General features: G+C 42.2%; 1 protein-coding gene across 1 annotated transcript in view; it reads left to right on the plus strand.

Moving 5' to 3' along the window:
- Positions 1 to 23,056, plus strand: part of LOC105470302 (hematopoietic cell-specific Lyn substrate 1) — a 30,541-nt gene extending 7,485 nt beyond the window's left edge. Inside the window, exons 4-14 of the mRNA XM_011722154.2 lie at positions 6,736 to 6,865; positions 8,586 to 8,696; positions 11,115 to 11,169; positions 16,435 to 16,545; positions 17,202 to 17,257; positions 17,887 to 17,956; positions 19,747 to 19,958; positions 21,000 to 21,104; positions 21,921 to 22,134; positions 22,282 to 22,350; positions 22,471 to 23,056. Of these exons, the coding sequence (XP_011720456.1) occupies positions 6,736 to 6,865; positions 8,586 to 8,696; positions 11,115 to 11,169; positions 16,435 to 16,545; positions 17,202 to 17,257; positions 17,887 to 17,956; positions 19,747 to 19,958; positions 21,000 to 21,104; positions 21,921 to 22,134; positions 22,282 to 22,350; positions 22,471 to 22,607 (1,270 nt within the window). The 3' untranslated portion in view covers positions 22,608 to 23,056. The remainder of the gene's footprint in view (positions 1 to 6,735; positions 6,866 to 8,585; positions 8,697 to 11,114; positions 11,170 to 16,434; positions 16,546 to 17,201; positions 17,258 to 17,886; positions 17,957 to 19,746; positions 19,959 to 20,999; positions 21,105 to 21,920; positions 22,135 to 22,281; positions 22,351 to 22,470) is intronic.
- Positions 23,057 to 25,628: the final 2,572 nt, after the last annotated feature.

The raw sequence follows: 25,628 nt of genomic DNA on the forward strand, positions 1-25,628 counted from the left end.
TTGAAATAGAATTCTGGAGCTCTACGGACTGATTCCAGCTCTGCTGTAAAAGGGCTCATGATGCTGAGGAGAGTAATAATATTTTACCATCCTATTTTGATTTCCAGCGGTGACTGGAGATTATAGTACCATCCCTGTTTACCTTACAGGGGTACTGGGAAGAGCCATGGCTGTAACTTAAGAATAATGACCAACATTTATTAAGCTATTATATGTCATGCAAAACACAGTACTTTTTAAAAACAACCCTATATCATAGATGACGTTGGCATCCTGATTTCACAGAAAAGTGAATGGATATATTAATGTTTAGCAATTTGTCCAATGATAGAGAGATACAGGTTGAGCATCCCTAATTCAAAAATTGAAAATCTAAAATGTTCCAAAATCTGAAATGTTTGAAAGCCCACATGATACCACAAGTAGAAAATTCCACACCTGACTACATGTGATGGTTGCAGTCAAAATACAGGTGCACAACACAGGTTTTTCGGCGTCCCCAAGGGAAAAATAAAGTTACCTCCATTTATTTTGGTCTTCTTTAATACCTTTCTTAATATAGTGTATATGACATATAAATGAATTTCCTGTTTACACATGGGTCTAGTCCCTAAGACATCTCATTATGTATATGCAAATATTCCAAAATCTGAAAAAATTCTGAATCCAAAACACTTCTAGTCCCAAGCGTTTGGGATGAGGGAAACTCAACCTGTAGTAATTTGAATTTGGCTCAGTCTGACTCCATGGGCTGAAATCTTAACCATTATATTGTTTTTGTCTAATAAACATAATATTGTCATGTCCATAATTCTCTTGTTGAAATAAAATGCAAATTCCCAAGAGCTAAGCTATTGCCATTCCCTAAGGCTGCTTGCTATTCTGTTTACAGTGACAAAGTACTTGATAAGTTGGCTTTAATAATACTACAATCACTTAATAAACAAACCTCTTTATGAGTGCCCAAAGTCTCTTTCATTTAATGTTTTCTTCACTTTATTATTTTTCAAAAATTAACTTTTTTTTTTTTTTTTTTTTTGAGATGGAGTTTCACTCTATCATCCAGACTGGAGTGCAGTGGTGCAATCTCAGCTCACTGAAACCTCTGCCTCTGCCTCCCGGCTTCAAGTAATTCTCCTACCTCAGCTTCCTGAGTAGCTGGGATTACAGGCATGTGCCACCTTGCCTAGCTAATTTGTGTATTTTTAGTAGAGACAGGGTTTCACCATGTTGGCCAGGCTGGTCTCGAACTCCTGACCTCAAGTGATCCACCTGCCTCGGCCTCCCACAGTACTGGGATTAGAGGTGTAAGCCACCACGCCCAGCCAGAAATTAACTCTATTGATACCTAATCATTATAAGCAAATAGTTCAATGAGTTTTGACTATATATATATAATACAGCCACCTATATATATAACCACCAATGCAATCAAGATACAGAATATATCTATTACCATGAAAATTTCCCTGCACCTCTTTGCAGTCAATACACCCCATAAACACTGATCTTTTTGTCACTATAGATTAGTTTTGTCTGGCATAGAATTTCATGCAAACAGAATAATATAGAATGTATTGTTTTGTGTTGTCTTCTTTCAGCATAATGTTTTCCAGATTTGTCCATGGTGTTGTGTATATAAGTCTTTTGTTCTTTTATATTGTCAAGTAGTGTCCCATTGTATGGATATGTCACAGTATGATTATTCATTATCCTGTCGATAGACATTTGGATTATTGACAATTTGGATCTATTACAAATGAAACTGTCATGGGCATTTGGATACAAATCTTTTTGTTGACATATCCTTATTTCTCTTGGGAAATTGCCAGAAGTAGAATTGCTGAGTCATATAATAAGTGTATGTTTAACTTTTTGAGAGACTCAAACTCTTTTTTTTTTTTTATTATTATTATACTTTGAGTTCTAGGGTACATGTGCATAACGTGCAGGTTTGTTACATATGTATACTTGTGCCATGTTGGTGTGCCGCAGCCATCAACTCGTCAGCACCCATCAACTCGTCATTTACATCAGGTATAAGAGAGACTCAAACTCTTTTTCAAAGGGAATTTACCCTCTTTCATTCCTACCAGTAATGTATGGGTTTCAGATGCTCCACATTTTTGTCAACATTTGCCATTGTTAGTATTTTTAAATTTAGCTGGGTGCAGTGGCTCATGCCTGTAACCCCAGCACTTTGGGAGGCCAAGGCAGGCGCATGAATTGAGCCCAGGAGTTCAAGACCATCTGGACAACATGGAGAGATTCTGTGTCTACAAAAAAATTAAAAATTGGCTGGGTGTGGGGATGCTCACCTGTGGTCTGAGCTATTCGGGAGGCTGAGAGGCAGGAGAAGCACTTGAGCCCAGGAGGTTGAGGCTGCAGTGAGCCATGTTTGCCCCACTGCACTCCAGCCTGGGTGACAGACTGAGAACTTCTCTAAAAGACAAACAAAACAAAATAACAACAACAACAAACTTAACCACTCTTTTAAGTATGTGGTGATTTTAATTTGAATTTCTTTGGTGACCAGTTTTATTGAGTATATTTTCATTTGCCATTTTATATCTGTTCACATCTTTTTATCACTTTTAAAGTGAGTTGTTTGTCTTTTTATTAAGTTGCTGAAAGTTCTTCATATATTCTGGATGTAAGTCTTTTGTGAAATATGAGTTTTACAAGTGTATTCTCCAAGAATGTAACTTGCTTTTTCACTTTATTTGTTTATTTATTTATTGAGAGAGAGTCTTGCTCTGTCGCCAAGGCTGGAGTGCAGTGACATGATCTCAGCTCACTGCAACCTCTGCCTCCTGGGTTCAAGCGATTCTGCTGCTTCAGCCTCCCCAGTAGCTCAGCCTACAGGCAGCCGCCACCATGCCCAGCTAATTTTTGTAATTTTTGTAGAGATGGGGTTTCACCATATTGGCCAGGCTAGTCTTGAGCTCCTGACCTTGTGATCCACCTGCCTTGACCTCCCAAAGTGCTAAGGTTACAGGCATGAGCCACTGCACCTGGCTGCTTTTTCATTTTATTAATGGCATCTTTTTAAGAGCAAAATATCTTAATCCTGATGAAGTCTAATTTATTGAAAAAAAAAATTATGGGGCTAATGCTTTATGTGTCTGAGAAATATTCACCTACCCCAAAGTTGTGAAGACTTTCTTTGATGTTTTGTCCTAAAGGACTTACAGTTTTAGCTTTTACATTTAAGTCTATGATCCATTTCAAGTTGACTTTTTTGTGCAGTGTGAGGTCAAGATTGAGGTTCATTTTTTTCCATGTGATTATTTAGTTGTTCAACACTATTAAAAGAGTATCCTGTTCCCATTGACTTACCTGGCATCTTTGACCACATACATGTGGGTCTATTTCTGGACTCTATTCTGTTCTGTTGATCTATTTTCTACCCTGACAGCATACCATACTGCACTGATTATTGTAGCTTTGTAAGTCAAGAAATCATGTAGTCCTCAAGTTTGCTCTCCTTTAAAAAGAAAAAAAAAAAAAATTTTACTATTTCAGGACTTTACATTTTCACATAAGTTTTACAATTCACTAGTCAATTCCTACAAGAATGCCTGTTCAGATTTTGATTGGGATTGCACTGAACCTATAGATCATTTTAGGGAGAATTGACATCTTAATGACATTGAGTTTTCCAATCCATGAACATGGGATATCTCTCCATTTATTTAGGTCTTCTTTAATATTTTTAGAAATATTTTTTAGTGTTTAGGTGTTGCACATACTTTGTTAAGTTTATCCTAAAATGTTTCATGTTATTTCATGTATTTATATTTAACTTTCAGTTTCCAAATGTTTATGGCCAGTATGTAAAAATACAATTGATTTTGATATGACTTGTATACTGTGACCCTGCAAATGCACAATGCTTTAGTAGCTTTTTTTGTGTGAATTCTTTAGGATTTTCTACATACATGATAATGACATCTGTGAACAAAAACCTTATATTCTGAGTCACTCACATTTGCACTTTTTTTTTTTTTTTTTTTTTTTTTGAGATGGAGTCTCGCTGTGTCTCCCAGGCTGGAGTGCAGTGGCATGATCTTGGCTCACTGCAAGCTCCGCCTCCCGGGTTCACGCCATTCTCCCGCCTCAGCCTCCCAAGTAGCTGAGACTACAGGCGCCTGCCACCACGCCCGGCTAGTTTTTTGTATTTTTAGTAGAGACGGGGTTTCACCATGTTAGCCAGGATGGTCTCGATCTCCTGACCTCGTGATCCACCCGCCTCGGCCTCCCAAAGTGCTGGGATTACAGGCTTGAGCCACCGCGCCCGGCCTTACATTTGCACTTTTAGTTTTGTAATTAAAAAAAACACAGATTGAGGAATGAGTCACCTTTGAGGTGCTACATTTTGCTTGGTTCACATAAACTGCATTGCTTTATCAATCCAAAGTCTTATAAAACTTAAATTGGATATCTGAGAGTTAATGTGTCAAGTTTCTTAGGCACAACACAGCATATTGAATTGGAATTTCTTGTTTTCCTTTCTGTCTCTTCTAGCTGTCCTCTATCTCCATACATTAAACATCTTTATGTCTTCAGAGCCTAATAGTACCTCACACTTAAAAGCTGTTTAGTTAATAGCTATCAAATGAAGGAATGATATAATTAAGACCTGTTTAGGCTGGGCGTGGTGGCTCACACCTGTAATCTCAACACTTTGGGAAGCCAAGGCAAGAGGATCACTTGAGGTCAGGAATTTGAGACCAGCCTGATCAACATGGTAAAACCCTGTCTCTACTAAAAATACAAAATCTAGGTGGGCGTGACATGCATGCCTGTAATCCCAGCTACTCCAGAGGCTGAGGCAAGAGAATCGCTTGAACCTGGGAGGCAGAGGTTGCAGTGAGCTGAGATCATGCCACTGCACTCCAGCCTGGGTGACAGAGCGAGATTCTGTCTCAATAATAATAATAATAATAATAATAATAATAATAATCTGTTTAGAATGATTTCAGCTATAACCTAAAGAAGTTTATTTTCTTTGGGCCTCAACAATTTCATTCAAATTATATCATCTATTGATATGATCCCCTGACTAGTTTTTCTGTTATCCTTTAGATGAATAGTCCTGAGTATCATTTTCTAATCCCTTTTAAAAACTTGTTTTAACTATAATATAGTTATAACCCATTTAACAATTATTATACTCATTTAAAAATTGCATATTTTTTCCATTTGAAAGTAAATTTTGGCCCCCTTTTCTTCATCTTTCATCTGAATACTTCAGTTGGAAGATACTGGGCAGGCATTTACATGTCCTTGGTACTAGTAGCTTTTGACACAGTGTTGGTGTTGAACTGACAACACAAGATCTCTGCTTTCAATGCTGCCAGAGAGTTTAGAGGAGGCATGGGAACAGGGGGTTCTTCCAGCACTTGGCTTAATTTCATCTGGTTCATAGCCAGCTTTCTAAAATTAACTGTGGCTAAAGCTGAGAAGCCTTTTTAAAAGACCTTTAGTGGAATTATCCATTAAAGGCCACCAGATGGATCTATTCTTCTGTAAAAGAAGACAATTTCTGCTGTGAGACAGCCATTCTACGTATAACCAATGTGTCTGGTTGTCTTGAGCTGGTGAAGTCCCAGTAATATCACTGTCTCAATACCCTAAACCCTCATTGCTTGCTACAGAAAGTCAAATTTCTTATTTAGGATTCTCTTGCCCAAATGTTTCCAACAATCCACTGATCCTTATGTGTCCAAATAACAGATCTGATTGTCATTTGGTGCTGAGCTATCACTTCATATCCTCAAGCCAAAGAGGTTGGCCAAGATGGCTTTCCACCCTCTTAAGTATTGCAGTCACCTTCATGGTAAAGATGGAAGTGGGTGTGAAGTAAGAAAGAGAATGCCTTTTTTTGGTGGTACTTTCTCTTAGGGATAAAGGTGTCCCTTCAAATCAAGATAATTTGAGCCTTAACATGTCATAGCAATTACTGTGAGTGGATTTTGTTAGTTAGTTTTCATTAGTTATTAGTTCTCTCAGGTATTATCAGGCTGTGGGGAAGGGGCAGAAGATCTTAATTCATGACCAAAAAGCATAAAAAAAATACTACTAATGTTTAAATAAATTTCCCCAATTCTGTGTTTTTATAAGCATTGTTTTTAATGACTTCCTAGTACACTAGTGAACGGTAATATTTCAATTTATTTAACTATTACCCAACCACTGGTCATATAGATTGTTTCTTAGTTATTGCTATTATATACTATGTTTCAATGAGTATCATTTAGATATTAAGCTTTGCCATATTTAAAATAGTTTCCCTGGTGTAGACTCCTAAAACTAGAATGTGTAGGTCCAATGGTATGTGAATATTTTTCTGCTTTTTGAGACACATCCTCTAATTGATAGAAAGCAGATCCATTCAGAAAAGAAAATAACTTTCCAGTTATCAGAATATAGGTATCATTGTCCTCTAATATTTAAGAACATGAAAAATGGGACTAAAAGGTCAGAAGGTTATTTTAGTGAGCAAAATAACAGACTAGAGGAAATATTTTTGGCCTATGGAGAGTTTAAATCAGGCTATGGTATGTAGGCCAGACTGATCTTTTACTTCTAGACCTGTCACTAGTATACTCTGGGGGCCCAGGTTATTACTGAAAATAAACAGGACAGACTTCAAGACTTCCATTTTTCTGGGAAGATGGGTTTGTTGACCTTCCTGGGATAGATGATCCTTGGTCATGTGGTTTCTTCCAGCATCCACCAGCTGAGGAACAAAGTATCGGAGGAGCATGATGTTCTCAAGAAGAAAGAGATGGAGTCAGGGCCCAAAGCATCCCATGGCTATGGAGGTCGGTTTGGAGTAGAAAGAGACCGAATGGACAAGGTAATTTGAAAGGGAAAGATTTGCTTTGAAAATATACATTTAAAAAATTGATATATCTATTTATATATTTTGTAAATATTTATGAATAATTATATACTTATATATAATTATATACCTCTATACTATAAGAGCCAATTATATATAAGTATATTATTATATAAGTATATATTTATTATATATTTGTATGATTATATAATATATAATAAATATAATATATATTATATTATAATCATAATAAATATAATATAATATATATTTTTATATACTTATATATTATATAGTATATAGTATATAGTATAATATATAATATTAATAGTATATATTATATATTACATATTATATATTAATGATATAAAATATAATATATAACATATTACATATTAATAATGTAGATTATATATTATATAATGTGACATATAAAATATATGATTATATATAACATTAATATATATTAATATATAATATATCAATATATTTATGTATAATATATTTATATACTTATATAGTTATATATTTATATATAGTATCTGTTATATATAATATATAGTTATATATAAGTATATATTATATATAAGTATATAATTAATATATAAATACATTATATATTATATACTTACTTATATAATTATGCATATATTTATAAATATATATTAATATATAACATTATAAGTAAATGCAAATATATAAATTATATTATATGTATATCTTAATATATTATAATTATATGATACAATATATTTATATTATAAATAGTTTATTCATAAATATATAGTATATAATATTTAAGTATATATAAAATATTTCACTAGAACACCCAGATACTTTTGTTCTAGATCAAAATATATATTTTTTGACTCATTTATTGGTTCATGAGTTAAAACTCATTCAAAAGTACAGTGTTCATTTGGTCTCTAATATTATTGAGACCAATATTATTGATACAAATATCATATTATTTGTATCAAATTTTTCTTATCTCAACACATAAGATATACGTGGCAGAAAATAAGAGCCTATATATTAGAACTGCTGGCCTGTTGTAGCCCTAACCACACTGTAACTCCTAGACCAAGAAGACAGGGAGCATAAGTGGAGAAGGAAAAAATATGTTTTAAAATCATTTGCTGCTTTTAAATGTTTATGTATTATATCTATGTTACAACTTCTCTTTACTATTTTCTTTACTGTGTATTTAGTGATTTTTTATATATATGTCCTACATTACATGTTGCATAAAGCTCAGAGTTCACTTCTGAACTTTGATGGCCATACAGGAGCAAAGATCTAGAACAAAATCACTGGCTCTCCTAGTGAAAATTCCATCCCGGCTCTGGCGTCCGATCAGTCCCCTTGGTCTCTCCTCCACACTACCCCACACTACACTGTGTTCTGCTGCACAATGCTCTTGTTTCAGCTCTTTTTGTTTCTGATTTAAACACTGCTCTGTCTATCCAGTCTCTATCCCCTGGTTCCCAGCCCATCCTATGGGAGTGTTCAGAATGAAGGATTACTAATGGTATTAAAGAAGAACAGGAATGAGCAGGTCTCCAGAAAAAGTCACCTTGCTCTCCCATCGCATATTCCTTGGCACCACTGTCAGAGGCCATAGATCTGACCCAGAATGGAATTTCTTACATGCCTACATCCCACTCCATCTCTGTATTTATTTTTTTAAGGTCATTTTTATCATTTCACTCACTCCATCCTTGATTCTTCTCAGAGTGCAGTGGGCCATGAGTATGTTGCCGAGGTGGAGAAGCACTCTTCTCAGACGGATGCTGCCAAAGGCTTTGGGGGCAAGTACGGAGTTGAGAGGGACAGGGCAGACAAGGTAAGTGATCACTCTCTCTCCCGACCACCCACCTCCAGTCATGTGAAAGTTGCCCACACTCACCTCTGGATGGAGGCACATGCTTCTTTGTTGGAAGACAGGGCAGTGGATGCTGTGAGGACCTGACACCATCACAGGGATACCTCCCTCAGCAAGTTCCTTGGTGCCAATGTTGGAAGCCACATGTTGAGCTCAGCGATTCAAATAAGGAGAAGCCTCTCAAACTGTCTGTTTGAATGAAGAATTCCTCAAGCCACTGGTTTGACAGAACAGAGAATCGTCTAAGCTCTTCTTTGGCTTAACATCAAAACCATATAAATACTCATGCCTTTTAGGAAAACAGAGTTGTCAGTTTAAATATTACTACCGGCCGGGCGCGGTGGCTTAAGCCTATAATCCCAGCACTTTGGGAGGCCGAGACGGGCGGATCATGAGGTCAGGAGATCGAGACCATCCTGGCTAACACGGCGAAACCCCGTCTCTACTAAAAACACAAAAAATTAGCCGGGCGTGGTGGCGGCGCCTGTAGTCCCAGCTACTCGGGAGGCTGAGGCAGGAGAATGGCGGGAACCCGGGAGGCGGAGCTTGCAGTGAGCTGAGATCCGGCCACTGCACTCCAGCCTGGGCGACAGAGCAAGACTCCGCCTCAAAATAAATAAATAAATAAATAAAAATAAAATAATAATAATAAATATTACTACCATGGCAGCAGATAATCAAGTTAAACAACTAATTAGGGTTACTGTTTACAGGATTTAGCATCAATCTAGAAAGTCCAGATGTTTTTAAAGACTCCTTTGTACAAAACGAAACAAAATGTTGTTTTAAAGAGAAAAAAAGTATCATATGATTACAGCATCATATTGTTGACAGGAGAGTAAGATTGATAACTCATTGATGTTTTTAGTTCCACACCTTATTAGGTCAAATTCTTTGAGCTCATTTTTTATGGTGCAGAATGGTATCTCCTGCCCTGCAGCTGCACACAGAGAGAGGACATCTTCTTCATAGCTAGCTGAGATTTTTTCTTTGTTTTTACCAACAGTTGTTAATTAGGTGGGCATGAATCCTTAAAGCTAAGTTCTAGAACATTAATTGTTTGCATCATGGGGGGGAAATCCATGAAAAACAAAATCAGGGCCGGGCGCGGTGGCTCACGCCTGTAATCCCAGCACTTTGGGAGGCCGAGGCGGGCGGATCACGAGGTCAGGAGATCGAGACCATTCTGGCTAACACGGTGAAACCCCGTCTCTACTAAAAATACAAAAAACTAGCCGGAGGTGGTGGCAGCGCCTGTAGTCCCAGCTACTCGGGAGGCTGAGGCAGGAGAATGGCGTGAACCCGGGAGGCGGAGCTTGCAGTGAGCTGAGATCACGCCACTGCACTCCAGCCTGGGCGACAGAGCGAGACTCCGTCTCAAAAAAAAAAAAAAAAAAAAAAAAATCAGGAAAGTTTAAAACATACTGCAAAGCTAAGGGAAGATGTAGAAGGCAATAGTGGAATATGGAGCATGCAATGTTCTAGAATCAGGATGGAATTCCCTGTTCCATCTTGGCCCCCCTCTTGCCTGCCTTTGCTTAATCTCCGATTCTGACATCTTTTGCTCACAAGCCACAAATGGAATCACCCAGTCAGTGTGTCATGTAAATCAAGAAACAATACATGTTAATTAGTTCTTAAGATGCAAAACCCCAGACTTGCTCAGATACCCATAGTTCCTGAGCCAGATGGAGAACAAAACTCTGCGGTAATGTTGAGTATCTGGGCAACATGTCCAGTCCTGGAGCTGGCTAGGATCCAGACTCTCCTGGTTGCAGTTATCCCACCAAAATCCACATATTGTGTTTCCATTATTGAGTAATGAAAGAGAAGAAGTACAGCATTATCAACTGGGAATAGGGTAATGTCTCTTCATGAACAGAGTGATTTATACTTTACAAGGCGCTTTTCTAGGTATTACATTTCACTTTTGTGAGGATTCGTTAGAAAGAAAAGCACTAAGTTAGCGAATGAACCTAAGTAGACACTTTACCTTGTCCCATTTAGTTCTCGTGATATCCCAAATGAAGAGGGATCATTTCTCTCATTTTACGTTTGAAGTAGACAAGACAGACATGCCTCTCCTGATTTTATATTAAAAGAGACTGGGGCTTAGTGATATAAAGGAACATGCCTAAACTTCAACAACTATAAATAGGGGATGTAGGGTTTGAACCTAGAACCGTCTGTGTCCAGGGCCAATGTTCATCGCTCTGTAGTCTCTTGTGTCCATACCAGCCTGTTTCTACATTAAACACCCATACTCAGCCTGAAGCCCCTACAAACTACCTCTGGGACTGGCTGGGAGTAAGGGGAGGTCAGGAAGGGGAAAACCTGTCAGCTCGGATTCTAACCAATTCTCTCTCCTCTTCTCTGTAGTCAGCAGTCGGCTTTGATTATAAAGGAGAAGTGGAGAAGCACACATCTCAGAAAGGCAAGGACACTGGACTTCACTCAGCCTCGGCAATCTGACTGGCAGGCTCTTCTGCTAAGACTTTATCTTCCAACAGTTGTCATCAGTTCTTTAACTTCCATGACCCAGCTCACCACTATTTTATTTACTTTTTGTTCATTTGTTTGTTTTTGAGACAGAGTCTTGCACTGTCACCCAGGCGGGAGTGCAGTGGCACAATCACAGGTCACTGCAACTTTGACTTCCTGGGCTCAAGCGATCCTCCCACCTCAGCGTTCTGAGTAGCTGTGACTACAGGTGTGCACCACCATGCCTGGCTAATTCTTTATTCTTTGTAGAGATGGAGTCTCACTATGTTGCCCAGGCAGTCTCAAACATTTTGGCTCAAGTGATTCTCCCCTCTCGCCCTCTCAAAGTGCTGGAATTGTAGGCATGAGCCACCGCACCCAGCGCTATTTTATATACTTTTGTTTTGTTTTGCTTTTTTGTTTTTTTGAGAGGAAGTCTTGCTCTGTCACCCAGGCTAAAGTGCAGTGGCGCGATCTCGGCTCACTGCAAGCTCTGCGTCCCGGGTTCACGCCATTCTCCTGCCTCAGCCTCCCGAGTAGCTGGGACTACAGGTGACTGCCACCACTCCTGGCTAATTTTTTTTTGTATTTTTAGTAGAGATGGGGTTTCACCGTGTTAGCCAGGATGGTCTCTATGTCCTGACCTCGTGATCCTCCGCCTCAGCCTCCCAAAGTGCTAGGATTACAGGTGTGAGCCACCGTACCCAGCCCTATTTTATATGCTTTTTAAACTCAGTGTGTACTTGCTTCTCTTTTTCTCCATGATTGCTTTCTATAATATTGATCAAGTTTTTGAATCCCTCTTTTTTCTCTAATGGATCGAAAATAAGGTTTTCTATTCCTTTATTTTGGAAGGTTATTGCCAAATTTTAACATGCATCTTTGACTTAAATTTAAAATTAATCACAATCTCTTCCTGAGTATATGTGAAACATAGAACATTTTAACTACATTCTTTTTAACCAACCATATTGTTGTCGTTCAGTATATTGGTTCCATCTCATTCCATCTTATTATTGGTCCCATCTTATAAACCCCACAAAAATGAATCATTATTATTACCTAGTAAATGCTTATTTAAATTGACCAAGGTATTTACCTGTTTCCTAACTCAACATTGCTTATTGTATTTCTTTGTTTCACCTTTGCGTCTTCTATTTTCTAACTCATCATTGCTTATTGTATTTCTTTGTTTCACCTTTGCATCTTCTGTTCCCTTCTTGCTAAAATATATCCATTGATAATTCTTTTAATGAGTCTGTGAAAGAGCTTTCAGTCTTTGAAAAAGTCTTTATAGGCCGGGCGCGGTGGCTCAAGCCTGTAATCCCAGCACTTTGGGAGGCCGAGGCGGGCGGATCACAAGGTCAGGGGATCGAGACCACGGTGAAACCCCGTCTCTACTAAAAATACAAAAAATTAGCCGGGCGCGGTTGTGGGCGCCTGTAGTCCCAGCTACTCGGGAGGCTGAGGCAGGAGAATGGCGTGAACCCGGGAGGCGGAGCTTGCAGTGAGCCGAGATCACGCCACTGCACTCCAGCCTGGGCGACAGAGCGAGACTCCGTCTCAAAAAAAAAAAAAGAAAAAAAAAGAAAAAGTCTTTATTTTGCATCATTCTTCACCTCCCCTTCCCTTCCTTCCCCTTCCCTTCCCTCCCCTTCCCTTCCCTCCCCTTCCCTTCCCTCCCCTTCCCTTCCCTCTCTTTTTTTTAGATAAAGTCTCATTATGTTGCCCAGGCTGGCCTCAAACTCCTGGGCTGAAGTGATCCTCCCATCTTGGCCTCCCAAAGTGCTGGGATTACAGGCATGAGCCACCACATCAGATATTTTCATTTCTGGAGTTTCTTTCAGTTCTATTGCATATCTGCTGATTCATTTTCCATAAGACATTATAGTTTCATTATGGTTCCCTGTAACACTTCTTTAAGCTCTTTAATTATTTTAAACATGTACTTTATAGTTTCTTTCATATTTTATATTATTTGCAGTTCTTGGCTGTGTGAGTTCTTCTGACTAATCTGCTGTTCCTCACGGTTATTTATTTCCTTGATGGTTCGTAATCTTTGTTTATAAACTTATTTGAGTGAAGAAGAGGGATATTTGTTTTATGAAACTTTCATGTGCCCTGGGTTTAGTAAGTACCTCATCCAGGGAAATATTGCCTCTACTTCTGGCTCAACTTTAGAGGTCTTAATAGTAATGGACTTTTTTTTCCTTTATTATTATTTTTTCCCATGGAGTTCAAGTCTTTCTGTTTTTTAAGTTGGTTATGGTATGTTGTGCTTTTCAAGGACTTTGTTCATTTTGTCTGTGTTGTCAGATTTATTGGCATAAATTCATTTATAATAGTCTCTTCTTTTTAACTTCTGTAAGATTTCTAGTGATATGAAATGAGCATTTTCATTTCTGATCTTATTTATTTGTGTTTTTTCTCTTTTTAATTGTTCTTACTAGAATTTCATCAATTTTATTATTCTTTCCAAAGAACAAGCTTTTGGCTTTGCTAATTTTCTCTATTGTTTACCTGTTTTAAAAAATGTATTGGTTTCTGCTCATATCTTTATTATGTTTTTCTTCTACTTAGTGTTGATTTAGTTTGTTCTTTTTCTAGCCTCTTAAGGTAGAAACTTAGATAATTGATTTTAAGCCTTCCTTTACTATATGGGCACTTAAAAAACTATACATTTCCCTCTAAACACTACATTCACTACAACCATTTGCTACATTCAACAAATACTATATGTATTGTAATTTTCATTCATCACAAACCTGTGGTCCCAGCTATTCAGGGGGCTAATGTGGGAGGATCGCTTGAGCCCAGGAGGTTGAGGCTGCAGCGAGCCATGATTGTGCCACTACACTTCAGCCTGGGTAACAGAGTGAGACCCTGTCTCAAAAACAAAAACAAAAGCAAAAACAAAAAAATTCAGTTAAAAATATTTTCTTATTTCCCTTGTAATTTCTTCTTTGACACATGTATTATTTAAAAGTTGTTACTAATTTTCTAAGTATCAGGGAAATTTTCTAGATGATTTTATTGGTATTGACTTTTACTTTAATTCTATTGTGATCAGAATATGATCTAATATTTCAGTCTTTTGAAATGTACTGAGACTTACTGTCTTAGAGACTTATGGACCGGTACATGGTCTATTTGGTCAATGTTCTGTTCTATATGCATGAAAAAAAGTATATTCTGTATTTGGGGTATAGTGTCGTATAAGAGTCAATTAGGTCTTATTAATTGATAATGTCTGTATCTTCTATAATTTTACTGATTCCTTTTTGCCTAAAATATCTATCAATTAATGGAAGAGTGGTGTTAAAAATTTCAACTACTATTACAGGTTTGTCTGTTTCTCTTTCTACTTCTGTCAGCTTTTGCATTATTTGTGTGTGTGTGTGTGTGTGTGTGTGTGTGTGTGTGTGTGTGTGTGTGTGTGTGTTGGAGTCTTGCTATGTTTCTCAGGCTGGTCTCAAACTCCTGAGCTCAAGCCATCCTCCTGCCTCAGCCTTCTGAGAGGCTAGGACTACAGGCATTCACCACACCTGGCTTTTTACATTTTTCTTTTATTTGAGAGCTTCATGAATTTTGGTTCTGTGAATAGGTTTATGCCAGCCTACATATTTCCGATGAAAGGTATTGTTCTTTTATCATTGTAGCATGTCTCTCTTGTCTCTTAGAATACATTTTGTCTTGAGATAACTTTGTCTCATATTCATGCCATCTTTCTTATGCTTACTCTTTCAACAATATATATTTTCCTGGATCAGTATTTAGTTAATTTCTCAGCTTAGAATTCCTGCATCACATAAGTAGTAAAAAAAAAAAAAAAATTGTGTATTTGCACTCTACACTCAGATGTAGGCTTAGAGTTTCCATGTCTTAAGAAGCAAATTTTCCCCTTATCAAATGTTGAACAGGCTACAAGCCCCGCTCATGATTTTCCTGGGTAAATGAGTAGAATTTTTCTAGCACTCTCTTACAGGAGTGGACAGAGCTTCGTTTCTGGCTTTCTTCCCTCTTCCCCCATTCTTATATGGAAATTAGAATTGCAGAGCCTCGATCCTAATCCCTGTTCATTACATTTGGAATTTAAAATCTGACAGGTGTGGTAGTTCACACACGGAATCACAGCACTTTGGGAGGCTGAGGGGGGTGGGTCCTTTGAGCCCAGGAGTTTAAGGCTAGACTGGGCAACATAGTGAGATCCCATCACTACAGACTTTTTTTAAATTAGCGAGGCATGGTGACATGTGCCTGTGGTCCCAGGGACTCAGGAGGATTGCTTGACCCCAGGAGTTCAAGGTTACAGTGAGCCATGATTGTACCCTGCACTCTAGCCTGGGCAAAAGAGCAAGAGCCTGCCTCTAAAATCAAACAAAAAAATCCCCCCAAAATGCCCTTGGGTTTTCTGTGGTGTCAGTTCATAATTACCCTCACACATACAGCTTTGATTCCTCTCTTTGTTTCTGGTTTCTGGAGCCAGAATTGTTTCCTTCCTTTCTTCTGAGCTTCACTTTTTATTTTTATTTTTTTTGAGATGGAGTCTCGCTCTGTCACCTAGGCTGGAGTGCAATGGTGCAATCTCGGTTCACTGCAACCTCCACCTCCTGGGTTCAAGTGATTCTCTCCTGCCTCAGCCTCCCGAGTAGCTGGGACTACAGGCACACATCACCATGCCTGGATAATTTTTGTATTTTTTAGTAGAGACAGGGTTTCCCCATTTTGGCCAGGCTGGTCTCAAACTTCTGACCTCAGGTGATCCGCCTGCCTTGGCCCCTAAAGTGCTGAGATTACAGGCATGAGCACCGTGCCCAGCCTGAGCTTCACTCTTTAAAACAAAAGTGTTATGTTTTATCTGACATTTCTATGTGCTTATATGGGAGTAGGGGAAAGGCATACATTTCATGTATCTGCCTTTTTTTTTCTGCAATCTCCTCACTCTCTATACTTGCCCCTTCTTGAAGAAGAAGGGAGAAAATGGGAATGTTCTTCTCATCTTGGCATGGAAATGAGAGAAGAGAGGGAAAAAGTAAGCAATATTCAATTCAAAGACTACTTAAGTCACGGTTTCTCTTTAATTCCCCTATATTCAAGCCTTGCTCTTTCCCCAGGCCCCTAACACTCTGCACGCATTCCTGCTGACCTCTCTTCTCCAGCGCTTCCCTGTGTGCTGGAGCCTAAGGGTGGGCTCTCATGACTGCTCCTTTGACCGCAGATTACTCTCGTGGCTTTGGTGGCCGGTATGGGGTGGAGAAGGATAAACGGGACAAAGCAGCTCTGGGATATGACTACAAGGGAGAGACGGAGAAACACGAGTCCCAGCGAGGTGAGTTGGGGTTGGAAGGGAGAAAGTCACAGATAGCACAGGGCTCTCCTTCCTTCCTTTCTGGAAGCTCACCCAGGGGCCCCAGAATACAGAGGGGGCAGATGTGCAGAGCAGGGGGTGCACAGGCAGTAAGCACATGTAGGGGATGGATGGTGGTAGTGAGGGAAGAGAGGAGAGGTGGAGAGGAAAATAGCAGGATTAAGAGCAGGGCCTAGGAGGGAGGTGAGAGAGAAGGGAGCATTGAGGAAGGAATGAGGACAGACAGGCTAGGTGATGGTCAGAAGATGGTTTGCCATGAGTTTTACAGGGCTCTCTGCTGTCCTCACAGAGGATAAAGAGGTTTACTGCTTCCCTGGAACCCATAGGGATGACTGGAGTGCCCTCTGTATTTTTTTCCTATTTCTTTTACATTTTTCCTTATCTGTTGCTTTCCGCTTTCCATGTTTCCCTATTTCCATCATTCTCTTCTCCATTCTCTCCCAGATTTTTCCCCATCTGTTTCCTTCTCTTCCCATCCATGCCTCCCTCTATCCTCTGATTCTCACATTTCCTCCTATGTCTGTTTTCCACATTCCTATTTTTCTTCCCACTGATTCTTCTTACTACCCATTCCCGGCATTTTGATCTCCTATAACTCAGAACTTTCTGTCCTGCAGATTATGCCAAGGGCTTTGGTGGCCAGTATGGAATCCAGAAGGACCGAGTGGATAAGGTAAAGCACCAGAACACCAATGTCTTAAGAAGTTCTCTAAGTTTAGGAAAGTGAGCAGAGAAGAGTGTGAAGAAGGCTGGGAGAGGGAGGGGATGGTGGTGCTGGGCACACAGAGCCTGTCCGCTGCTGTCCTGCACTCCCCACTGACTGCCCTCAGCGTCCAAGGGGTATGTCTTCCAAAGCCTGAGCTTTGACTGAGGACAGTGGGAGAGGCATACAGAGACACAGATAAACCACAGGGAAAGGTGGTGTTGGACTGGAAATTGTATTGATTTCTTCGTATTGCTTAACCCAATCTTAAGTCTCTTCCCACCCCATGCCACGGTCCTCCCTATAGTAGTTCCTCCTCATGCATTGGCCACGGGCCCTGCTACATTTTAGGCAACTGGGCTTGGAGACGTGGGATTCTAAGGTCACTGAGCTTTCGAAAGGGGGAGCTGAACCCAGCAGTTAAGAACTTCTTTACCCCCTCTCTACCACAAAACAACGTTGGAACATGCTGTCCAGCTGTTGAGCATCCAATGGTTAGGGATACCTCCTATAGTGGTCCCCAACCCCCAAAACCACCTCCAGGTCACCAATACCCCTGCCTCTCTCCCGCAACACATGTGCTGTTCTCCTGCCTGCAGAGCGCTGTCGGCTTCAATGAAATGGAGGCCCCAACCACAGCTTATAAGAAGACGACGCCCATAGAAGCCGGTGAGGCTTAGTGATTCACTCTCCATGCACCTCACTTCCTTCTCCCTCATTCTTTTTCTTCCCCAGCCTATATCCTCCATGCCTTTAACTACCTAGATTAGCTAAGGTAGACCTGATCCCTATCCTCATATTCCCAGATTCTGTCTCTCCTAGAAAAATCAGGTAAGGCAGGGCTCACGCCTGTAATCCCAGCACTTCAGGAGGCTAAGATGGGAGGATTGCTTGAGCTCAGGAGTTTAAGAATAGCTTGGACCACCTGGGGGAGCCCCATCTTTATAAAAAATACAAAAATTAGCCAGGCATGGTGGTGCATGCCTGTAATCCCAGCTACTTGGGAGGCTGAGGCAGGAGAATTGCTTGAACCTAGGAGGTGGAAGTTGGAGTGAGCTGAGATCATGCCACTGAACTCCAACCTGGGTGACAGAGTGAGACTCTATAAAAAGAAAGAAAGAAGGAAAGAAAGAAAGAGAGAGACAGACGAAGGAAGGAAGGAAGGAAGAAGGGAAGGAGGGAGGGAGGGAGGGAGGGAAAGAAAGAAAGAGAGAGAGAGAGAGAAAGAAAGAAAGAAAGGAAGGAAGGAAGGAAGGAAGGAAGGAAGGAAGGAAGGAAGGAAGGAAGGAAGGAAGGAAAGGAGAAAGAGAGGGAAGGAGGGAGGGAGGGAGGGAAGGAGAGAGAGAGGGAGAGAGAGAGAAAGAAAGAACCAAGTCAAGTGGATAGAAAGAGTGACGTCGGGGAAGGAACTGGAGGCAGAGAACAAAGTGTGGCATGGAGCGGGGGTGGGGTGGCGTGGGAACATTGGTGGGGAACCACTTGGGAAGGACACATAGGGATAGGAGCTTCGGATGGGGTTGAGGATGAGTGGTGGCTTGAAGAAGGCATACAGATTTATGGAATATGGACAGGGGAGGATGCTGGTTGGAAGCCCAAAGTTTACAATTTAGAAAGGACACAGGTGGGCTGGGCATGGTGGCTTACACCTGCAATCCCAGCACTTTGGGAAGCTGAAGTAGGAGAATCACTTGAACCCAGGAGTTCAAGATGAGGCTGGGCAACACAGCAAGATCCCCTCTCTACAAAAAATACAAAAATTAGCCGGGTGTGGGGGTGCACACCTGTGGTCCCAACTACTCCAGAGGCTGAGGTAGGAGGATTGCTTGAGCCTGGGAGGCTGAGGCTGCAGTATGCCATGACTGCACCACTGCACTCCAGCCTGGGCTGAGACCCTGTCTCAAAACAAGACAAAACAAAACAAAAAGACACGAGGTCACATAGCCTGGCTTTATAAAAATCCAGGCTTCGCCGGGCGCAGTGGCTCAAATCTGTAATCTCAGCACTTCGGGAGGCCGAGGCGGGTGGATCATCTGAGGTCTAAAGTTGGAGGCCAGCCTGGCCAACATGGAGAAACCCCGTCTCTACTAAAAATACAAAATTAGCCGGCGTGGTGGCGCATGCCTGTAATCCCAGCTACTCAGGAAGGCTGAGGCAGGAGAGTCGCCTGATTTCTGGGAGGCGGAGATTGCAGTGAGCCGAGATCGCTCCATTGCACTCCAGCCTGTGCAACAAAAGTGAAACGCCGTCTCAAAAAAAAAAAAAAAAAAAAAAATCCAGGCTTCAGGGCTATGCCATCCTCCTATAATCCCCTTGTTCCTCTGTCAATACCTCTTTACCTTCCTGTCCCACAAATCCCTCCTCCTGGATATTTAACTGATTCCCCTTCTTCCTTCAAGTGCCATGCCCTTCCCCACCCTCCAATCCAAGACATCCCTAATTCTTCTTGCCTGTGTCTGCAGCTTCTAGTGGTGCTCGTGGGCTGAAGGCGAAATTTGAGTCCATGGCTGAGGAGAAGAGGAAGCGAGAGGAAGAGGAGAAGGCACAGCAGGTAGCCAGGAGGCAACAGGAGCGAAAGGCTGTGACAAAGATGAGCCCTGAGGCTCCACAGCCAGTGATAGCTATGGAAGAGCCCACAGTACCGGCCCCACTGCCCAAGAAAATCTCCTCAGAGGTGAGTGCCTGGCCCGCTGGGATCCACATCCGGGATCTCTTGCCCAGACAGGAGCCTAAGGGGTCCAAACCATTGGCAGAAAATAAGGCAAAGGCCTCCCCTGGGTTAGGCAGGGTCTGTTGTCTCTGTCTTTAGAAGACTTCAGTCTGACTGTAATTGGACCTCCTATCAGAATGTCAGAAAAAACCCTCAAGATTTACATAGTACCACAGAAAGCAAGTCACCAGCCAGCACAGCCAATTATTGCTGTAGGAACTATGAGGAAGGGGCCGTCACTTCAGGTTGGAGCTCATCTTGAGGGATGAGTTCCATTTGAATTGGCAGAGAGCAGGAGAGGGTGTTCCTGGTAAATGTAGCAGTAAAGACATGCATGGTGTGGTGGCTTATGCCTGTAATCCTAGCACTTGGGGAGGCCAAGTTAAGAGGACCACCTGAAGCTAGAAGTTCTAGACCAACCTGGGCAACATAGTAAGACCCTGTCTCTATAAAAAAATTTTTTTTAATTAGCTGGGCATTGTGGTGCGTGCCCATAGTCCCAGCTACTTGGGAGACTTGGAGAGGAGGATCGTTTGAGCCCAGGAGTTTGAGGCTACAGTAAGCTATGATCTCACCACTATGCTCCAGCCAGGGCAGCAGAGTGAGACCCTGTCTCAAAAAATATATAAAATTAAAAAAAAAGAATGAAGATGGGCCAAGCGTGGTGGCTCACGCCTGTAATCCCAGCACTTTGGGAGGCCAAGGTGGCCGGATCACGAGGTCAGGAGATCAGGAGTTCAAGACCAGCCTGACCAACATAGTGAAACCCTGTCTCTACTAAAAATACAAAAATTAACCAGGCATGGTGGCCCGTGCCTGTACTCCCAGCTACTCAGGAGGCTGAGGCAGGAAAATCGCCTGAACCCGGGATGCAGAGGTTGCAATGAGCTATCGCGCCATTGCACTCCAGCCTGGGCTACAGAGCGAGAGTCTGTCTCAAAACAAAACAAAAAAAAGAGTGAAGATGGAGGCTTGCTAACTTGAGAGATGCTTCATTCTCCACAGGCCTGGCCTCCAGCTGGGACTCCTCCATCATCAGAGCCTGAGCCTGTGAGAACCAGCAGGGAACAACCAGTGCCATTGCTGCCCGTTAGGCAGACTCTCCTGGAGGTAAGCAAACCTTCAAAGATTCTCTGCCGGCCGGGTGCGGTGGCTCACACCTGTAATCCTAGCACTTTGGGAGGCTGAGACGGGCAGATCACGAGGTCAGGAGATCGAGACCATCCTTGCTAGCACGGTGAAACCCCATCTCTACTAAAAAATACAAAAAACTAGCCAGGCGTGGTGGCGGGCACCTGTAGTCCCAACTACTCAGGAGGCTGAGACAGGAGAATGGTGTGAACCCGGGAGTGGAGCTTGCAGTGAGCCGAGATCGCACCACTGCACTCCAGCCTGGGCGACAGAGCGAGACTCCATCTCAAAAAAAAGAAAAAAAAAAAGATTCTCTGCCCTCACCCCATCTCCTCCAGTCTTAGGAAGGTGGGCTGTGCAGGGTGGCCAACCATCCTTGTTTTCCTTGCACTGTTCTGGTGTCAGTACTGAAGACCCTACCCTGCCTTCTGGGAAACTCCTCAGTCCTGGGCAAATTAGGACAGCTGGTTATCCTAGCTGTGGTAGCTCAACAATGTGCTTTTGCTTCAATGTTTTCTTGGCCTCCCAAAGAATCTGACTCACTTTCTACTTCCCTCCCCTCACACCTTTTACATTCTCTTCCCATTGTCTCTGGAATGTGTTTTGGGTGGGTGGGTGTGGGAGGAGGTTGAGGAATGAAGATGGATGAAAGGCTATGTTCCCCAGGACAGTCTGTTAGATGGAGGCAAGGGTGGAGGGGAGAAGAGGCAGGGTGGTGAAGGGCAGGGGTCTTACTCCTCCACTGAGTCCTCCTGGAGAGTGGAAGTCACACTGCTCCACACTGTCTCTTCTCAGGACAACGAGGAGCCCCCAGCTCTGCCCCCTAGGACTCTGGAAGGCCTCCAGGTGGAAGAAGAGCCAGTATATGAAGCAGAGCCTGAGCCCGAGCCCGAGAATGACTATGAGGATGTGGAGGAGATGGACAGGCATGAGCAGGAGGATGAACCAGAGGGGGACTATGAGGAGGTGCTCGAGCCTGAAGGTTCTTCTTTTTCTTCTGCTCCGGCTGGTGAGTGATGGGAGGAGAAGCAGGAGAATTTGGTCATGTCCAGGGGAGGGTAAGAGGAAGAAGAATTTCTCCATTGCCCCAGTAGGATCTTTCTCTGTTTGCCTTCTTCATGTTGATGAGACCATGTTTGTGTTTCTCATTATGCAGGATCAGGCTGCCCGGTTGGAGCTGGGACTCTGGGGATCTCAGCTGTGGCCCTATATGATTACCAAGGAGGTAGGTTGGGAGTGGCCTGAGGAGCCTGGTACCTGCAGGCCCCTGATATAAGACAAGGGGACGTGGGAGAAGAGACATTCATGTCTGACCATTCTAATATCCCCTCAACTTTCTCCTCAGAGGGAAGTGATGAGCTTTCCTTTGATCCGGACGACGTAATCACTGACATTGAGATGGTGGACGAGGGCTGGTGGCGGGGACGTTGCCATGGCCACTTTGGACTCTTCCCTGCAAATTATGTCAAGCTTCTGGAGTGACTGGAGCTCACTGTCCACTGCAACTGTGATTTCCCAAGTCCAAAGTGGCTCTGCCTCCACCCCCTCCCTATTCCTTTTGCAGATGTCTAACCAGATGAGATTCTGGACAGACTTCCCTCTCCCGCTTCATTAAGGGCTTGGGGCAGAGATAGCATGGGGAAGGAGGTCCCCTTCCCCAAGAGTCCTCTCTACCCTGGATGAGCTCGTGGACATTTCTCTTGTGGTCTTGCCTCCTTCCCCCTGAACACCTCTCTACCACCCCAAGCTCTGCTCTAGTCCTCTATGAGCTCTGGGCTTCCTGGTTTGTTTACCCGGAAAAGTACGTCTAGATTGTGTGGTTTGCCTGGTTGTGCTATTTGCCCACTTTCCTTCCCTGAAGAAATATCTCTGAACCTTCTTTCTGTTCAGTCCTAAAATTCGAAATAAAGTGAGACTATGGTTCACCTGTATGCTGAGGTAGATAATACTTTTTGTGTGGCCCTCATGGCCCCAAATCTTAAGGCTCCAACCTTTCCTCTTGCAGACATATCCAGGAGACTTTCTCTTACCACTGCCAATTCTCCTGCACCCTAGATGTCAAAGGCTAGGCCTTTTCCTTAGGTTGAACTTTTTTTTTTTTTTTTTTGAGAAGGAGTCTTGCTCTGTTACCCAGGCTTGGGTGCCGCAGCATGATCTAAGCTTACTGCAACCTCCACTTCCCGGGTTCAAGAGATTCTCCTGCCTCAGCCTCCCAAGTAGCTGTGACTGCAGGTGTGTGCCACCACGCCCAGCTAATTTTTAAATTTTTAATAGAGATGGGATTTCCCCATGTTGGCCAGGCTGGTCTCGAACTCCTGACCTCAGGTGATCGTCCCCCCCTTAGCCTCCAAAGTGCTAGAATTACAGGCATAAACCACTGCACCTGGCCTCCTTAGGCATTTTAAACCCAGTCCAAAACAGATCAGCCTGAGCAATGGCTGGGCATGGTGGTGTGGGCCTATAGTCCCAGTACTCAGTAGTCTGAGGTGGGAGAATCACCTGAGCCTGGGAAGTCAAAGTCAAGGCTTCAGTGAGCTGTGATCGCACCACTGCACTCCAGCTTGGGTGACAGAGTGAGACCTTGTCTCAAAAAAAAAAAAAAAAAGAAAGAAAGAAAAAGAAAAGATGGAGAAGGCATTGGAATCAAGGAGGAGCTAGAATGAGTTGCTAAGACCCATAGTTAGTTGCTCCAGGGCTTTATAGAGTTGGTGAGCTGCCCAGCAGGGTGTCCAAGGGAGAGAATTCAGTCATGAGTTCATAGTTTCTGTTTCTGGTTGGGCCAGTAAAGCCCCTTTCTCATTCCTCTCTTCCGCTTATCACTAGAGACAGAAACTAAAAACCATGGCTTCAGGCTGCTAAAAACATAAAACAAAACAAAACAGAACAACAGCACAATAAGGCAGGTTGGACAAGCTTGGCTTGTGCTCTGGTCTTTGTTCATGATACATACTTGGTTTCAGCGACAACTTCTATGCCTGTGAATCACACATCTGTCTCTAGACTTAACTCATAAGATTCACCCAATTAGCCTTTCAGAGTGCAAAGCAGCTTTTATTTCCTCTTCTAGAGACATTGAGATTTCTAGTATACAGAGGTCAGTCACCACAGATATACTCAGTCTCATTCTTCACTTCAGTTTGATTTGATATCACACATAAATCAGATTTTTATAGTGATTTTCGTGACACATCTTCAAGTTCCACCTTGCTTTTCACTTTTTCCTTTGTTGTGAGACAGAAACTTCTTTTCCAGACCCTTATGCTACTAAGGCAGCAAGATCCTCTCTGGCCCAGTTCTACAGACCCATCCTCCATGTTCAGCTGATCTCTACTCTGGACTTGCCTTTCTTGGTGATGATACTCACCAAGGGCTCTGCCCGTAGATATGTCCCCTCCCTGTGTACACAGTCCCTCTTTGCTCCCCTCAGCTGTTTCTAAATCTGAAGCCACATCTAGCTGTCTTGCCTCTGTCAGATAACACTTGCCATTCATGCCGTTCACTCCAGCTTCCTCTCACAAATCATTTCTGTCTAATCCATAGTCGCTCTGAAGGGCTTTGGTGCCACTGCCCTCTCACTATGAAGTGTGCTTGTCTTATTGAAGCTCGTGCTTCAACACGGCTCTGAAGGCAGCAACTGGAGGGGAAGAGTGCAGTTTGAAGTGTACAACCCACAAGCAGTTGTGGGCAGTGCCACTCTCTTGAGGCTGCCCCCACCCACCCAGTTTGGGAAGGGAAAGCCCTCTGCCCTCTTCCTTTCTCCAAGTAGCACCTTTCTCCTCCATTCTCTAAGTAGCACCTTTCTCCTCCATTCTCTAAGTAGCACCTTTCTCCTCTATCCGTCCATAGCCCCTGAATTTCATCTCCATGGGTCTGTAGTTTCCCTTTCTATTTCTATTAAAATCACAAACCCAGAGTGGAATTTAGGAGCTTTTTTCCTCCATGTAGGAAGGACTAGATTCAAAACATGTGGAACTACCACCTGGACAACTCTCTTCCTTTCTTCCCACTGTAGTGTTAGCTTCTTTCCAGTTACTCATCTTCACAGAATAAAACCTTAGGTCACACCCTAGTCATATTTTTAGAAAATGGTGCCTTATATACAAATATGAAATATAAACCAAAGGATGGAATCAGGAAAAATAGAGTGACATTACCAAATAGTGCCAAGTGGCACATGACAATGAAAAGATGAGCGTATTTCTGGTCTGGGGCTTGCTCTACTGCCTTCTCCACTCTTTTCAGAGGTTTCACCTACTTCATCTACACCAGCTCTGAACCATGTTTAGAGAGAACCCAGGCAATAACAAGTACCCAGATTGACTAGACTCTTTCTTTTGTTGGCTAAATTTTTTATCATCTGCTTCTGTACAATCCCTGTCCTTTTCTTTTCCTATTTCCCACTTGCCTGAGGACTGCTAGGACTGCTGGGAAAATGATACCAATTACAGTGAGAGGAATATAAACACAAGGCTAATAACTCAACACTCCTGGCTTCAGGTATAA

This window comes from Macaca nemestrina, chromosome 2, assembly GCF_043159975.1.
Source record: "Macaca nemestrina isolate mMacNem1 chromosome 2, mMacNem.hap1, whole genome shotgun sequence".
Classification (NCBI taxonomy): domain Eukaryota; kingdom Metazoa; phylum Chordata; class Mammalia; order Primates; family Cercopithecidae; genus Macaca; species Macaca nemestrina.